The sequence below is a fragment of the Ranitomeya variabilis genome, chromosome 1 (genome assembly GCF_051348905.1).
Source record: "Ranitomeya variabilis isolate aRanVar5 chromosome 1, aRanVar5.hap1, whole genome shotgun sequence".
Lineage (NCBI taxonomy): Eukaryota > Metazoa > Chordata > Amphibia > Anura > Dendrobatidae > Ranitomeya > Ranitomeya variabilis.
The window spans coordinates 418,494,365-418,509,138 of NC_135232.1; the positions used below are offsets into that span (position 1 = coordinate 418,494,365).

The following is a 14,774-nucleotide window of genomic DNA, read 5'->3' on the forward strand; positions in this document are numbered from 1 at the left end:
GTCAAAAATACAAAATCAAATCAAATGTTTTTCAATAAAACATAAAAAAATTCTGGTAGGGAAGAGTATTATTATGAAAACTGATATTTTTTTAATATTTTAGAAAATTGCTCATAAGTATGAGACTGGTACCACCATCCATCTCCCCCCCAAACGGAGTCTGTGAAGGATAATGTCATCCACACCGTTAAGTACTCTGGCAGTGATCAGAGCACTTCCTAAGCCTATAACTAAGAAGAGTGGTCTGAGCTGACCACCGAAGGTCAACTCACTTCTTTTAACTGCTTTTCATCTTGGGAAACCTGAAGATGTTATAAGAAGGTCAAAAGACTGAACATATAAACAGCAAGTAGTTATTACATTGCAGAGTATATGTTCCTTCTTTTTAGAATTTGTTTAACACTTTTTAAGGCAGGTTATGATGATGACTTAAAATCATCAACTCATCTTCTGCACATACCCTTTGACTTTCTTTTAGTCAGAACACTATTTATCCCAATTTTCCAATGATCAACTGAACTAAGGTTATCCCAGCCAAATTTCCTCTGCATTCTAGTGATCAATGTAGGCCTCGGCAACCAATACTCAATATAAACTTCCAATCGTCACTATGGAATTTCCGAAATTCTGTGAATAAATAGTTAGACTTTAATCTCTTCTCAATATCCACAATTATGCCTTTAACCCCCTTTAATACAGGCAATTTATGCTTCTACCAATAAGGACTTCCTACAAATAACTGTGGTGGGAAGTATCAGATTGAAGAGCTCAGCCAACAGTAGTAGGATTTGGTTGTAGACAATGCAAGAACTTAGTCATTTAATCCTTTAGAAGCTGTAGACAAATGTGACTGCAGTATCTAAGCGGTTAGTGGTTCTTTCATTTAAAGTAACTTTACCTTAGCTAAAATTTTTATATTTTATTGGTCTTTTATTTACAAGCCGTGCAAATCCTGAGACCTCCACTGATCGCTTCAAAAGAACTTGCCTAAGCGTCCACACAGAGTGGAGAACAGATGCAATGGAAACCAAAGACTTTTGTTTTATCCGTGCTCCACTCTATCTGTGTGTGCCTGTCTCCTGAGCTGGGCATTTCTCGGGGGGGTTTATTTGAGTGATTGGTGAGAGTCTCAGGACCCCACCGATCTACTTGCAATTAAAAGGACACAAACATGCGATACAAATTTTTAGCAAAAATTTTGTTACTCTTTAAGCCATTGTTGTCTCCCCTAATCCACCATGAGCAATTGAGATAAATTTGGTGCATTTTAAGACTGTCTACTCAAAGTTTAGGCTGTTCAAGTATTAGAATTAGTAAATCTGCCCCAATGTTTACAAAGCGTATGTAGAATACATTGTTTTTTTAAATTCATTAAAAATTAATTTTAACTTGGTTGTCAATACATTGTTCTACCAAGTGAAGTAAGTGTTGAAAAGACAAGCAGAAACATGTCATCATTATTTCGGCTGTATGCCATTTTCTTCCCGAGCATAGTTCAAAAACTGACAACATGGAGAAAAAGAACAGACAGTATCCGCCTTTTATAATAGACTAGCCAGCATGAATAATCTTTAATGTTCTCCCAAAATACTAATTGCTCCAATATGCTGTTAGGCAACTATTATTCTATTACCATCTGACAAATTAGAATATTTCTACTAGATAACAACTGCCAACATTCCTTACTGTGATATTTCTGGCCATAAATTCTGGAACTTCATCATTTGTTGGGTTGATTATGATATAAAATGGCTTTTCCAGGGAGTGATGTTTCCCGTCAGTGACATACAATGTAAATTGATCTGCAGTAGGTTCTATCCGCTGATGTCTCGACTGGACATAGTTTATATTTTGGGATATGATGTCTTTCAGAGTAAAAGAATCTGGGTAAAATAAGAAAAAGTTAGTTGTAACGTCTTACATAAAGTAAGCATGAAAAAATTCTGGACTTTATTACAGTCATGATTTTAAAAAAATATTCTGTTGATTGGATATTGTGTTACTGTCAAGTAGATACATGGCCATGAATAAACCCCTTGGGAAGCAAAAATTAGAAATGCAATAGAGATAGGCTACGTCCATGCATGACCACAGGCAAGCCAGTTATCTCGTCTGCACCTCAAGGTCTATAAGCTAGACTGCAGGCTATTTCTGTTCTTGCTTTTTAATACCATCTGCTGTGTATACATACTTTTCCTACAAAAAAAAATCTAGTTTCCAACATTTCAGTTTTGACAGATATTTTGCATAATATGCGATGTTTAAAGAAGGTGACAGCATTTCTGGAAAGATAACAACATTCCATTGTAGCCTTCTAAAATAATGCCACATGCTGTGTAAAGTCTATTCTGGGAACAATAAGATATGTAAAATCATGGCGATCACTTAAGAAGGAACTGTGCATATTAAAGATGGACTTTTATATGTTTAGTGAATGCTTCTTATCAGCTTTGAGCAGGGATGGGCAGCCTCCTTGTACTCAGGCTGTTCGGGCTAGATGGCTAAGTATTGTGCGTAATAGGATACGAAAGGTTCCCTGTCCCGCTACATGATTTCTAATTCAATTAAACTTTTGTTTAATCACTCACCAATACTTATTCCCATGTTACTTTTCTCAAACCCTGGAGATGGGAGAATATTCTCAATGTAGCCATATCGAGGAGGAGAAACAAGTACAAATTGCAAAGCATTGTCCTCTGTGTCAGGATCATTGGCATGTAAGTGACGTACGGTAATTGTACATGATTTGCCTTCATCCACAGTAAATATGTCATCTATGCAAAAAAAATGAATTAAATAATTACATTTCACTTTTGGGGTATGTCACTACCAGCTTTGCACATCTAGAGGCTGACATTTTTGCCCATACTTCTTCTCAAACTAGCTCTAGCACAGTGAGATTGGATGGAGAGCATCTGTGAACAGCAATTTTCAAGTCTCGCTACAGATTATCAATGGGATTTAGGACTGGATTGTGACTGGCCATTCAAACACATGAATATTCTTTAATTTAAACTCCTCCATTGTAGCTCTGGCAGTATGTTTATCATGCTGTTGGGATGCTTTTCTTCAGCAGGGATAGGAAAGCTAATCAGAGTAGAAGGGAAGATAGATGGAACTAAAATAGGACAATCCTGGAGAAAAAACAGTTAGAGGCTCCAAAAAAATCGTGACCGGGGTGTAGGTTCACCTTCCAGCAGGACAAAGGCCGTAAACATAAAACTGGAGCTACCATGGATGGTTTAGATCAAAGAATTGTGAGATAGCGCTTACTGCATGTGTTGGGGGACACTCGCTTAGCAATGGGACTCAGTCACACAGGTACGTTTTTCTCACAAAAACAGTCAATGCGGTTTATTACGCAGTCATAAACCGGGTTATGCACAGTTCATTATAAACTTCATAAAACAAATAGGCCCCAACCCGTGACATTAAGTTGCAGCTTTAACTCAGATATTTCACATACGGCTTTAACTCACAGACACTAAACATGCTGAACCTCTCACTTCATCCAGTTACCATGGGTGACCGTACGCTGAACAGTTCATCAATGTCCATGGAACACAGTCTGTTCCACTGGCAGATACTTCTCTGCCATTATGATAGCCCCCTTCCTGGGTGTTACCTTTCTAGAGCTCCTGTTCCACACGCTGACCTTCTGTCAGTCCTCTCTCTCACAGGGAAGCTGCTGACCTGGGATCACCATCCCAGACAATGCCTTGCTCACTACACCACCTGACAGTCCAGATCCTCAGATGGGCTGTAGCTCCCCCAGTGCAGTGCCGTTGCAGACTCTGCCTCCACTCCTTCCCATGTGCTCTTCAGGAATCCTACTCCCAGGACTTCCAACACAGGTTGTGCTTTTCAGGAAGCCTACTCCCAGGACTTCCAACACAGGCCACTCAGTGCGCTGTTCAGGACGTCCGTCCCCACCTGGGACCATCCATCACACAAGTCTCTAAGTGCGCTGTAACCAGTCTAGCCATCCAGGATCTCACACTCTCCATTACAGAGAACATTCAGGTCCATACACAGGAACCATGTGACCCCACCATGGTCACATTATGTAGTTGTAACCACTCCCATAGATGGGAGGTGTGTGTGGCTAGTTCGACCCACCCAACTCTCATAACTAGCCCTGTAAGCCTCCCTTCACAACTATACAAACACTTGTGGGACTACAGGTCCCAGAACAACAACATTACTTCAGGCTTACAGCGCAGACTCCCTCTGCGACACATATCGGCCATTTACAATTCTGCCTGTCACTGTTTCACCATCATTATAACCACAGATATGCCTCCATGCATGTCCCGAGGAACACACACAGCGCCCCCCTAGCTGTAATAGGCGTCACTGCATCACAGCATATTCATGTGTTTGGATGATCCAATCAAAGTCCAGTCCTAAATACCTTTTAGGACCCTGACAATATGAAGAAAAAAAGGTTCTGAGATCATGTTTGGTATTTCTTCTGCACTGAACCATTCCTGGCATGCTGTTTGGGGACTGCAGCATTCTGAGTGGGATACTACAGCATTTTCCAGCACAGCTGGTGGTAAGAAGTGTTTCTGTGCAGGGAAAACTGTAATGCAGGTTCCAGTGCTTTGTTACCTTCAATTGTGAGGATAAGAAGGTGCTGGCATATCCTAGAAATATGCGACCTAACTAAAAGGGAAGCTGGCAGCTCCCCAGTACCTGCAAGCCACCGCCATTGTTTTATATAAGCATATACCTGGATTATAAGGTCATTTATGTGTCATTCTAAGTCTGTAAAATCAAGCAATAAATCTGACTTGTGGTATGTAAATTATCCAGGACTATTCCCGTGAAATTTTATTTTTCCCAGAATAGTCCTGGCTCAGATCTTGTAATCATGTCAAGGTGGTGTGATTAGCATCTACCACACAGGCGACATCACCACCAGGTCTCTACAACTCCCGTGCATGAGCACGACATTCTGCCTTCCTGGTCATGTGCAATTAAGCCGGGTGTAAGCTCCCCAGGTACTTCAGCACACCGGACATGCCTTAGTTGGTATTAGTGACACAGATCCTGCTTTGCACCTACCTGCATTGAAGTTGAATCAGTGTCACTACTGCCACTAAGGGCAAGAGCATTGTTCAGATGAAGCCGAGTGTCATACACCCAACTTCATTACAGGAAACAGAAAAATCAGAGCAGAATACATTACTGTAACATCCTAAATATAATCCCTTGCCTGAATAACCGGGACTTGGGCAATACCCATATGGACGCTCCTCATCAATATGAATAACAGAGACACCTGGAGTGAAAAATCCAAGAAAAAATGTACTTAAAAAGTTTTGAACTTTATTACATTACAAAAAGGCACACAATAAACCAAATTGTATCATGACAAAAATCGTAGAGGGATCAGTAACAAAAAATGTGGGTCTAAAAAAATATATATATATATAATGAAGTGGGTACATCATTCATCACAACATATATAAAGTGCTAGTTCTGCAATGGACACCTTGGTGTGACCAGTAGAAGGGCCAATGCAGTGTGAAACGGCTGTCGTCCATTCCACTCCTGCTACCATCCTCCTGATGCCGATGTTTTAAAGTATTGGAATAAAGACGTTTTTTTAACCGGTGAGTGCCATCCGTTCCTTTCAATTTTTGCATCCATTGTGGCTATTTCTTTGGAGTGGCACCCCGGCTCACAGAGCACTTACTGCTGTATATACGCTTGCAGCATCAGTTCATGCAGTTACCTGTGCACTGAGTGGGCTTCCCCGCTGTGCGGATTAACACTTTGTTGACACCACACATGTAGCCCCAACACACGTTTCGCGATGGCTTCTTCAGGGGGCCATGTTTGGAGTATGTCCCAGCTTGCTTTATATAACACTCCATAATTATGTGTTGGTGTTTGGGCGTTCTCGGCGCATGTGTCTCATTAACCGCACCGGGGATGCGTCACACTCTGCAGCCTATGGCAGTGCAGGTCACCGGGGAAATCCACGATGGCGACACTGACCCGCACACATCACTAACAGGCGCCCAGTGCAACGCTCCAGCCATCAGGAAATGAGAGACATGTGCACTTCCCACTTCCTGTCATTGGTACCGCTGTTTACATAAACGCCATAATAGGTATGGGCACATAAAGAGGGCAAAATATTTCTCTATTTAACCTATGGTAAGATACAATTACAGACAACAAAGGTAAGAAAAAAGAGGGGAAGGATAAAAACAAGGAAGGAGACTGGACATACTAGGCTATTTCTCCTTGGTGTCAAAAATCCCTTCAAGCTCAACTCATCCGGTGTTGTCCTGGACATTGGAGACTATGGATTTTCAAAACCATCACAACTAAAGTCACAAGTTAATATTTCACATTTGTCACTTTTATTTTTTACTATAAAAAGGTTTTTGTGTATTATTAATTTCTTCTTTTTTATTTTTATTTTTTATTATTATTTTCTATTTTTTTTTTACTTTATGACTTTCTGTATATAATATTAGCTTTCATTTATGTATTAGATTATGTACTAATTGTGCACAGTACATTTTTATATGTCTACAGCTCATATCTAACTATATATTAGCACTTCTGAACTTTTGCAACTTGTATATTGAGAGGCTCTCTTTCACTTATGTGTATATGTATAACATTGGTTTTTGACACCAAGGAGAAATAGCCTATGTCCAGTCTTTTTCTTTGTTTTTATCCTTCCTCTCATTTTTACCTACCTGTGTTGTCTGTAATTGTATCTTAACATAGGTTAAATAGAGAAATATTTGCCCTATTTATGTGCCCATACCTATTATAGCGTTTATGTAAACAGCGGTGCCTTTGACAGGAAGTGGGAAGTGCGCATGTCTCTCACTTCCTGATGGCTGGAACGTCGTACTGGGCGCCTGTTAGTGATGCGTGCGGGTCAGTGACGTCATCGGGGATTTCCCCATGACCCGCACTGCCATAGGCTGCAGAATGTGACACATTCCCGACGCGGTTAATAAGACACACGCGCCGAGCCCAAACAGCGGCACATAATTATGGAGCGCTATATAAAGCAAGCTGGGACATACTCCAAACATGGGTCCCCTGAAGAAGCCATTGCGAAACGCGCGTTGGGGCTACATGTGTGGTGTCTCAAAGAGGTACAATGGGTAAGAGCACTCTTGCACTTATGAGATACGTAGCATTGTGTTATTATACTGGGATATGGCACTTTATGTATCCTGCTTGCTGAGGACTTGCACATAACTAATACTAAGCCATGTAAGGCCGGTTTCACATTTGCGGTTGTGTCTGCAGCATTTCTTCCGCAAATATCCGCATGCGTTGTGTACTCCTATCTTTAACATTAGGGATGCATGCGTTTGCGATCGTTCGCGTTTTACCGCGTTTAACGCTGCATGCGTTGTTTCATCGTCTGCAGCTTTTTGCGGAAATGCAACATGTAGTAATTTTTAGAGGTGTCAATTTACCGCCTGGAGACTATGCGGTCGATTGCACAAGGAATGCGCCAGAAAAACGCATTGCTGTCTATATGAACGCATGCGTTTACAAGCACATGCGTTTGCTTGCGTTCGTGAACGCATGCGTTCCACAAGAGAAAAACATGTCTAGACACTGATAAGCCACCCCCCACATACAAGGTGATAAAGGGAGGGAGTGGACATTTGCAGGTCACTACTCAGCAGACACAGAAGCAGACGAGACGCAGGCTACATCCTTGGAGGAAAACAGGACACTGAACAATGTAAGTATATCCTATCCAATGCCTTTATTTTCTATTTTCTGTCTCTACATGTCCTAATTTCTGCCATTTCTTTCTTTCTGCATGCATCAGAATGTCTTCTTCTTCTGATGAGGAGCAACGTCCTGGGCCTTCTGAAGTAGAACATGTCAGTGAGGTGAGTACTTGCCTCCTCAGATTGGTAAGTATTCACTGTCACATCTACACATATGACAATTTTGTTTTTTATTGTTTTAAGAGCTCTTCTTCAACTGCGGCTGAGACTGGGCAGGAGCAGCAGAGTCACGGTCGGGTGGCAAGGCGGCAGCGTGTATGTATACAAGGCTGACTGTTTACTGTAACCTCACTTTACTATTCTTGAATCTTCCTTTCTTTACTTTCCTCTTTCTTTACATTTTTCTTCTGGACTCCTTTTTTATTTTGACTTTCCTTATTCATGCCATTTCTCAGCCTCTGTTTTCTTTCTTTTCCTTATGTTAATGTATGCAACATTTAATGTCTTCATTTATGTTTTAGGTTCCAGAACGGGATGAGGACCTCATTGACAAAGATATCCTCATCTCCCTTGTCCATGAGCGAGTTCCGTTGTGGGACACCCAGGATCCACTGCACTCAAACAACGTGACGATCCGGTGCCTATGGAATGAGGTGGCCATAGCGATGTGGGATGGCTGGGACAACGCCCCGAATCAGGTCCGAAGTGCATTTGGTAAGTATTGCACTGCAGTGTGAAGCAGCAGAGACCTTGGCCGTGCTCACTCGACTGTGTGTGATGAAAGAAACTCTCTGGAGTTTCTCTCATCACACACAGTTGTGTGAGCACGGCCAAAAGTCCTTTTTCTGACTTTTTTTTTAACAGTGGCCAAAGTGAAAACACATTGGCGTTCGATGAAGGACCGCTTCAACAAGGACCTGCGTCAAGAGAGCCGTTTTCCCAGTGGTTCAAGAGCAAGGATCAGAAAATACAAATACCATCGCGTTCTGGCATTTTTAAGACCGGTCCTTGCCCAGAGAACGTAAGTATTTTCCCCTTGCATTTGGTTGTATTGTATTGCCATAATCTGTATATTTCTTTTCCACAGGATTTTGCGTCTGGTTAATTCTTGGTATTAATTTTCTTTTTTCACAGCACATGGAGCACTACTGTTGGCCCAGGTTCTGGAGCGGTCCTTCATCAGACAGCCATGGACCCGTCCCAGCCATCCAGCAGCGCTGCAGCAAGTGGGCTTGCCACACTAACTGGAGACCAGGAAGCTGGTCCATCAGGTGTTCCCCTTTCCCAGTCCTCTGTCACTGCCTCTTTTTTTTTGGGTTCCTCCCGGCAGCGGCAGAGGGCATCGGACAGGTCCTTCATGCCCGAGTTATTGCACTTGAGCTCGGTTTTTCACGAAGGACTCAAGGCTTTGGGTGACTCAATGGATATTTCACTTAGCCACATGAATACACATATCCAGGAGGTCACCAAAAGCCTTGACCAAGTAAAAGCCGACCTCCAGAGGCCAGCACATCATTTTTTTAACCAAATTAGCAGGGCATGTCGGAACACCTTACTCCTGATCTCCAGCTGAGTGTCATACAGGCCTGCAATGCTGTTTACGTGCAGGCTATGCAGCAGAGTCGGTATTTTCAGCAGACAGTGGCGGCATATCCACCTGTGCCTTCACTGTCACGATTAACCTCAATGCCGACCTCTGCTGCATACCACTGCACGGCCACCTCTATTCCTAGCAGTTTACATCACTCTACCCCAAGCCGGCACAGTTAAATAAATATTTTTGTTGTTTAAAAATAAAAACTATTTTTTTGGCACAATTATGTTTGGTTTACTGTGTCTTTCGCCACCGGCAACACACACTGTGCACCAAATAAACTTCGCCACACACTTTATTTTTTGGCCACATCATATCTCCAGTAGTTAGCAAATAAAAGACTGCAGCTTTGTGTGTCTTTAGTATAGAGATATGAGGTGGGCCAAAAAATTAATTAATGTATTATCTCCATAATCTCTTCCTTCTGCTTAGTCAGTGACTAGTGTAGCAGTCTGAAGAGAAAATGGCGGAAATACAGTGCAGAACTATACGCAACAGGTCAGGTGTCAAAAAAATGATTAGTTAGGACACCTGACCTGGTGAGTGGAGAACTGCCTTGTATAACCTCCATTTTCTCTTCTGTGTACGTAATCTATTCCACACAAAGTGAAGGGACGATGGTGGTCATACACGGCATATCTATGCTCACCTGCACAGGTGTCAGAAATAGTGAATTCATGAGGCTGTTATATGTGCATCATGAATTCATTATTTCTGACACCTGACTTGATGACTATAGAGCTCTTTAGTGTGACAGTCATTGTCTCTTCAGTCTGTGTCCAATGGATACTGCAGAACAGAATCAGGACGCAATGACGTCAACAAGCTTACCACTAAAGCAACATGGCTGCCATAACACTAGCAGTATGTGGTCAGTGTTTTATATCAATATTTGTAAGTCAAAACAAGGAGTGAACAAATTGTTGGTAAATTATGATATTAACATAATAACTAGCACCTCTGCCTTTATCACCCACTCCTGGTTTTGGATTACATATAGTGATATTAAAGACAGACCAAATACTGCCAGTTTTAGGACAGCCTTCGTTTGTAGAGGAAATACATAGGAGACACGGTCAACACAAACAAAAATAAAGTTTATTAATGAGACATATTATTCACATTTAAGAAAATTACTTGTACAGATAAAATTACAACCGGACATTTACACAACATTGTCCTGCCATGACACACGTCCAATATCAGAATCAAAAAAGGCAGCAAATTGGTCCCACATGTGACCAACTTCAGCAGTTGACCGCAGCGGGTGATGCTGGTAATCGGGCAGTGGGTGTGCAACTGGTTCATCCAGTTCAATGTTGGTTTGCTCCTTTGCCATTATATAATTGTGCAGAACCACACAGGCTTTGACCACCTCGTCGACTGTCTCCATTTTTAGATTAATGGCTGATGCAAGAATGCGCCATTTTGAGACTAGAATGCCAAAGGTACACTCTACTGTTCTTCGGGCCCTGGTCAGTCTGTAGTTAAAGATCCTCCTAATGTGGTTCAAGTCCCGACTGGAATATGGCTTCAGTAGGTTTTCACACATCTGAAAGGCCTCATCCCCAACCATAACAAATGGCATCGGTGTACCTTGAGTGTTGGGGAGCGGTTGTGGCTGTGGAAAATTAAAATTTTTACCATACACACGGTGGCCCATATCAGAGTTCTTAAAAGTCTGGGAATCATTGCCACGGCCAAAAGCTCCAATGTCCACGGCGATGAAGCGACAGTCCGCATCGGCTATTGCCATGAGCACAACAGAAAAATATTTTTTGTAATTGAAGTACTCCGATCCTGTTCTGGCTGGTTTGATAATGCGAATGTGCTTTCCATCCACCGCTCCCAAACAGTTGGGGAAATCACACACATTCCAGAATTTTTCCGCAATTTCAAGCCACATTTCCGTGGTGGGTAGGGGTATAAACTCTTCCCGGAGTACATTCCACAAAGCCCGGCAGGTGTCCGCAACTATTCCGGACAGGGTGGATATTCCGAGCCGGTATTGGAAGTGGAGGGATGATAAACTCTCTCCGGTTGCCAGAAATCTGTAAGAAAAACAAACCAAAAAAAAATTACAATCTATTCTATTTATGGTGTGGTTACGCTAAAGACAGAAAGGAAAATACCCCAAAAATACATGTCAGAACACCCAAAATTTGGACTGTCATTGGTTTAGATTTGGAACGTACCTTAATGTAACCAACAGACGTTCCTCGGGTGGAATCGCTCTACGGAGCTGGGTGTCCTGTCTCCGTATGGCTCCTTGGACACGAGCAAGCAAATCCCGGAATGAGTCTTGCGACATCCTTGTATATTCATGGAATTTCTCCAGGTTGGCATTAAGCTCACCATACAGCGTGTGATAGGCTCCACGGCTCTCACGTAGTTCGATAATGGGGTGTCTCCAAAAACGCCTACGATGTCTCCTTCTCCATCTTTCGCGATTTCTGTCTTGCTCCCAAGCAAACGCACAGGCAAGAAACAGCTTGATGCTTAAATCCAGGTTGAAATAAAAGCTCTCCATGCGAAGATCCATTCTGACACAGCATACAGGAGCAAAATCTGAAGATTTCAACTGTTCAAGGGTCTATATATTGAGATCCCATAATACACGCCCTCTGTAGTCCCATTGGCGGTTTCTGGTTATCTCGATTTTTCTTCTGTAAAATTTGTCACCATGCGCACCAAAAACGCAAACGCAGGAAAAAACGCATAGAAAAGCGTGCAAACGCGGCGTTTTTTAACCGCATGCGTTTCCGCATGCGTCTAAAAGACGCCGCGTTTGTACGCGTTTCCAAGTGTTTTTTCCTGCACTTGCGGATGCGGATTAAACGCTGCGGATTCGAACGCCAATATGAAACTAGCCTTAATCGGACAATGTACCTGTCCATTGCAGCACTAGCACTTTATATATGTTGTGATGAATACTGTGCCCACCTCATTATATATATGTATATATTATTTTATTTTTTTAAACCCACATTTTTTGTGTTACTGATCCCTCTCTGTAAAAACGATTTTTGTCATGATACAAATTTATTTTATGCCTTTTTGTAATGTAATAAAGTTCAAAACTTTTTAAGTACATTTTTTCTTGGATTATTCACTCCAGGCGTCTCTGTTATTCATACCCAACTTCATTACGCATGACCAGTAAGACAGAACATGCATGAGAGATGCAGAGCCCTGATGGTTACATCACCAATAAAGGGTGTAGTTAAAAGATCCGAGGCAAGACAAGTCTGGGTTTACCTTTCAAGGAATGTTCTGATGTGGTTTCATACTGGTTGCCAGGGGGCTGTGTGCTCCAGAAGATTGAATGTTCAGACCGGTGACAAGGTCGTGCCATTGGTCCAAACTGAGCAGAAAGCAGTGGCAGCTTTGTTTTGGCTGCAATGAAAAGTAGCGTTTGCAGACTCTATCGCGCAGAGCCTGCTATTGACGCATGCTCTTTACCTAGGTAACTGACCACTTTGAGACTGAAAGGTGACTGGTAACATAGGCAATGAGCAGTACACAATAGAATTTAAAATCTCTTTGTTCTTGAGGATAGAGAGGATTTATAATAAGCGGTTAATTCCAAAGTTGTATAGACACTTGTTTTTACAACCCCTTCAACAAATACAGTAATGAATGTTACCTATTGTAAGTAATGGTGATTGGTTATCCACAGGAAAAACAGTGATGTTTAGGTCATACACAGGAAAGGAGTCATGATTAGGCACTAGTGGATTATTGGGTCCATTAATGCAACATATGTTGACATCAGCATCCAATTCAGCATCCGAAATAATGAGGGTTATAATGTCATAGCAAGGCTTCAATCCAATTTCTCCACCTGAGGGATGAAACAGGAGCCATGTTAAAATCTAAAGACCCGTATTCTGCAAGTTGTTATTTATGAAGAGATGATTGCATGTTGCTATCATAATCATGTTGAAGATACCTAATATTCCTGAATCAGAATATAGCTATTTCAGATTCATGTAACTAAATCTCATACATCTAGGCAATCATTTATAAATATATCTTCACGCAATGCGATTCAGATATCTGCTGATCACTCTTTACCACTGTACATTTAGTATATTTTACTGACATAGTCAACATTCAGGAGTATATAAAATAGAAAAAAAGAAGAGTAAGGAATTCAACATGATCAAGCAAAAAGAGGAAGGGTGCTCTATGATCAATGTGGTTTTAGACCCATTTAATATAATATATGTTATCAGGGGGCTTTGCTTTCTTATTTTACACCCTGTATTAAGACTTATCTAGATAATGTTGAAAGGTCTTATATTGAGTTCATACTGGTATGCTTGTAGATCACCGCTCCATCAAGAACATCTTTCTGAGAGAACCGGTCAATGGTGAATCCATTCTTCTGAACAATACCGAAGCGGGGCTGCCGTGCAATCATAAACATCAGTTTCGTATCATCGCTATCCTCATCAACGGCATAGATGTAGTCAGTAGAAAGGACCACATCATCTCCCTCTGAACAGTATATTGTTGGTAGCAGGTTGTCCTTCATAACTGGTGGCTCATCATTTACTGGTAAAATCTGCAATATAAATATGATTAAATGTTGGGTATTTCAGATATTTTATCCATTTTTGGCTTTAGCAAATAATGCATAATAACCTCCATAATATACTGTAATTGATAGAATGAAATAATTACAGAACATTGGGGGCGATATATCAAAGTGTTTATATTAGAAAACTGTCATACACTTTGACAGGTGCATGTCGTGTGGCAACGCCAGCTTGTTAAATTTAGCAAAAGTGCTGGCATTGACTGGAGTAATATTTCTGCGAAAGTGCACAAAGGTGTAAGTCATTAATAAGATAAACTGAATTTATTGAGTGGAGTGCGCCTCTTCATGAATTTGAAGCATCTTATTCCTGTACGCCCATCATTAAGACTGGTGTATAAAACATCAGTCTTAATGAATTTGGGCTACTATCTTTTTCCTGTCTTACTTCTGAACAATTTTATCAAACCTTCAATGCCAACTTTCTATTAGAGAGGTGTGATCCTTTCAAGGTTCTGTTAGGTGTGATTCGCTCGTCTTTTGTCATTCACCAAACATGTTCACATGTACACCATTAGATTCAATAGGAAGCCAAACCAAATGTATACACAACACTTTAAGGGGTGACCAAAACAGCTTCCCAAACAGCTAAAATTAGGGGCAGACACCAGGAAAAGTGTCATTAATTGACCCATAGAAGAAATTTGCAAATGGCAGACCAAGAGTCAGTCATGGGCCATGCATGAGGTATTAGGGGTCTGGACCAGCATTTACAGCTTTGAATTGAAGTGTCAGGACTCTGAACATTTTTTATTACCTTTTTGTGCATTACTGCCCTTTTCCAAGATGGTGTCTTTGGTCTCATGTGCACTGTGTCTTCCTGCTATAAAACTCCACCCCAGCC

At 41.4% G+C, this 14,774-nt stretch overlaps 1 protein-coding gene across 1 annotated transcript in view; it reads right to left on the minus strand.

Annotated features, from left to right (window-relative positions):
* Window positions 1–14,774, minus strand: part of FREM1 (FRAS1 related extracellular matrix 1) — a 364,890-nt gene that overhangs the window by 164,560 nt on the left and 185,556 nt on the right. Inside the window, exons 16-19 of the mRNA XM_077249240.1 lie at window positions 13,645–13,897; window positions 12,974–13,171; window positions 2,589–2,774; window positions 1,687–1,883 (exon numbers count right to left, since the gene is read on the minus strand). Coding sequence (XP_077105355.1) covers window positions 1,687–1,883; window positions 2,589–2,774; window positions 12,974–13,171; window positions 13,645–13,897 — 834 coding nt within the window. The remainder of the gene's footprint in view (window positions 1–1,686; window positions 1,884–2,588; window positions 2,775–12,973; window positions 13,172–13,644; window positions 13,898–14,774) is intronic.